The following is a 3,029-nucleotide window of genomic DNA, read 5'->3' on the forward strand; positions in this document are numbered from 1 at the left end:
TTGTTCAAAGCCTACTTTGACAACGATATGCAATTGAATATTTTTTTAAAGATTTGCAATTGAATGTTTTTCATAAACAATTTTTCGGCATAAAGTTTATTTCAAATTTTTATTTTTTGATCCGAACAGGGTTTGTCCAAGCAAGTGGTTAGCAATGGAAGAAGATGTGACAAGTGAACAGCAGCAAAATGGTGATGGAGATGGAGAAGCACGTAGGCGGTTTAGATTTGTAAATTTAGTTGATGTTCGTCAGGTACCCATTGTGCCAGTGTCATCAAGATTTCGTCGATTGAGATTGGCACAACGTAGAGATGTAAATCAACGAGCTCCACAACCACCGGCTCAAGCATTGCCATCATCGTCCAGCAGTGATGAAGAACAAATTAATTTCGAAAATGATGTGCCAACAATAGAGATATCAGATGACGAACAATTGCAAGAACCAGTTCCAAGTCCGATCAGTTTATCGGATAGCGATGACAGTGATAGTGAATCGATAAATGATGAACCAGTTCCAAGTCCAATCAGTTTGTCGGATAGCGATGACAGTGAAAGCGAACCGAAAGCCAAACGGACTCGGCTTACAACAACCGAAGTGGTGGTGGTACCAGCAAGACGTTCAACACGATCACAAACAATTGCACATCCAATTGCATCAACATCATCTCGTGCACGTTCACCACCGATAGCTCAGCAACAACAACGACAGCCACAAACAGCACTTGTCCATACGAAAATAAACCGTCGCAAGGGAGAGGTAATTCCTGCAAATAAGGAACAATTTACCGTGAAGATGACGTTAAACCAGTTTCTGAGGGAGAACGAACATGACAAAGGCCGTGTGGGTAAGAAAGAAAAACGTGAAGCATTGAAAAATGAATTGATTGCTCAAAGCCGTGTCAGAGATCAGTATAATGTCGAACCAATCTCTCGAAAAGTTCAATTAATCAAACATTTTGAAGAGGTGGTGTGTAAATTATCTGACGTAACACGGTTAGCTTCATACTATTGCCACAGCCAGTTAAATAAATTAGTCGATTCGCAAGACAATGAGGCAATACTTCAAGAGTTTTTGTACCCATTCGATGCACGAAAATATTTTTATCCGCTTAGAACAAGTCGCCAAACAGTCGACAATGAGCGTTATCCATTGGATGACGATTTTGCGTTAAAACTGACAGCTGAAGGCATCGAAGTTCGGCCAAAAATTGAGAACGTCAGTCAATTAATGAAATTTTTGTATCAGTTGTATGAGCAAAATATGTTTAAAAATGTTGATATGCATGCACATGACCACATAAAGAAAGATTTCTTCAAGCATATAACCGACGATCAAAACGCAATCAACGTCACCATGAGTTACTTGCAGTCTGAGAATTCAAGATGCAGACCAAACTTTCGACTGTTGGACATATATTTGAGAGAGTTGAAGCCATTGATTCCACAAGAACGAATCCAGGAATACAACGAGCGTCGTGGCCGTGTCCGTGGTCGTGCCCGTGGTCGTGGTCGTAATCTCAATAATGAACATGCCATTCCTCGTGGTTGGCTAAAAACGACCGGCTACGAGAAGAAATATTACAAACATGTGTACGAATTATTGAATCTTCAACGATGGATTCATAAACACAATGTTGCTCATCCGGAATCGCAATGGGGTTCATTTCGAGCTGTGCCCCAATCACACGATAAACGCCATCATCTGAAATTCGATACACGAGCATTCATTCAATTGACTAATCTACTGTACCCCAAAAGTTCAGGTGAGAGAATCAACAACGATGTCACAGGAGACTGGGAGGATCAAGATTACTACAATTTTTGGAATCGGTATGCCAATCTGCCGAAAGTCAATCGCCGTAGTCAGAAATTCGACTATTGCATTACAACAGATGGCGTCGTAGTATGCTTGAAGATGATCCGATACAAACGCCAAGTCGATGAGTCGAATGTGCCAAATGAAGTCGGCTCGAATAGAAATGAAAGAGACTTAAGTGATGTGATTCCGGACGATGTGCAAGCAGCTTTCGATGCCAACAAAATCGAAAAGATAATTGGCAACGATCCCGGCGAAAAAGTGATGATTGCGGCCACTCGTCTTAATATTGCGGCTGAAGAAGAAGTGAGCTATCGTCTGACATCAAAACAATGGCATTGGCAAGTGGGTACCGTAAAACGCAAGAAAATGATGAAGAAATTCACCGGCAAGTTTGAAGCCGAGTGCAGACGTCTACGTGAAAATCGTGAAGAATATCCGGAGACGCCATCGATGAAAAGCCGAGATCACGAGACGTATCTCGCATACAAGTTGAGAGTCTTCGAAGAATCTGGTCAAGTCAAGTACAAACGGCGTGTTGTGCGATTGAGGTTTGACAAGTATGTGCAAACACAAGTGACGGCTCATGAAATTTGTCGTGAAATGACTGGTCTGCAACAGGAAATTCCGAATAGAGAAGATCGCAAAATCATTTATGCACTTGGAAATGCCAAACTGGCCGCAAACTCACCGATAAAAGGTCATTTGCGTTCACCTAAACCAGCAGTCACCAAAACAATGAACCGCTATGTTTTGACGATGGGTGTCAAAGAGCCAGGCACTTCAATTTTCTGCAGTAAGTGCCGTGATATGACGGAAAGAGCGAAGGAAGTTGCCCGGCGAAAGGGACACATTGAGAACTATAATAAAAAGGATCGGTAAGTTGTTTTGTTTTTGAATGTTTTTTTTTCGTTTTCCTCTTTTGTTATTCAAGAAAAAATTTATCTTAATTACATTGTTAATTTTGTATCATTAGTTTCGTAGTTTGCCACAACTGTCCAACGGCCCCAAATGTTGTTCTCAAAACTCCTAAGAAATGGACGATGAAAGTGCATCACAGTCGACGAAAGAAAATGGGTGCTGAACCAAGACCAAAGACAATCGACTATGAGCCCGAATTCCAAAAATCGACTGAGAGATTTATTTAACAGCAACTGTTGTTGTTGATATTGAGATAAAGATGCTTAGTATCTTATTTGATGACATCAGACAG

At 41.0% G+C, this 3,029-nt stretch overlaps 1 protein-coding gene across 1 annotated transcript; it reads left to right on the forward strand.

Moving 5' to 3' along the window:
- The first annotated feature begins 83 nt into the window (after positions 1 to 83).
- LOC116350994 lies at positions 84 to 2,964 on the forward strand. The gene is made up of 2 exons (XM_031783014.1): positions 84 to 2,694; positions 2,793 to 2,964. The coding sequence occupies exons 1-2, from the start codon at positions 155 to 157 to the stop codon at positions 2,962 to 2,964; spliced, it is 2,712 nt and encodes a 903-aa protein (XP_031638874.1). The 5' UTR covers positions 84 to 154.
- The last annotated feature ends 65 nt before the right edge of the window (positions 2,965 to 3,029 follow it).

This window comes from Contarinia nasturtii, unplaced genomic scaffold (genome assembly GCF_009176525.2).
Source record: "Contarinia nasturtii isolate CC-2019 unplaced genomic scaffold, AAFC_CNas_1.1 Cnas_scaffold_4371, whole genome shotgun sequence".
NCBI lineage: Eukaryota > Metazoa > Arthropoda > Insecta > Diptera > Cecidomyiidae > Contarinia > Contarinia nasturtii.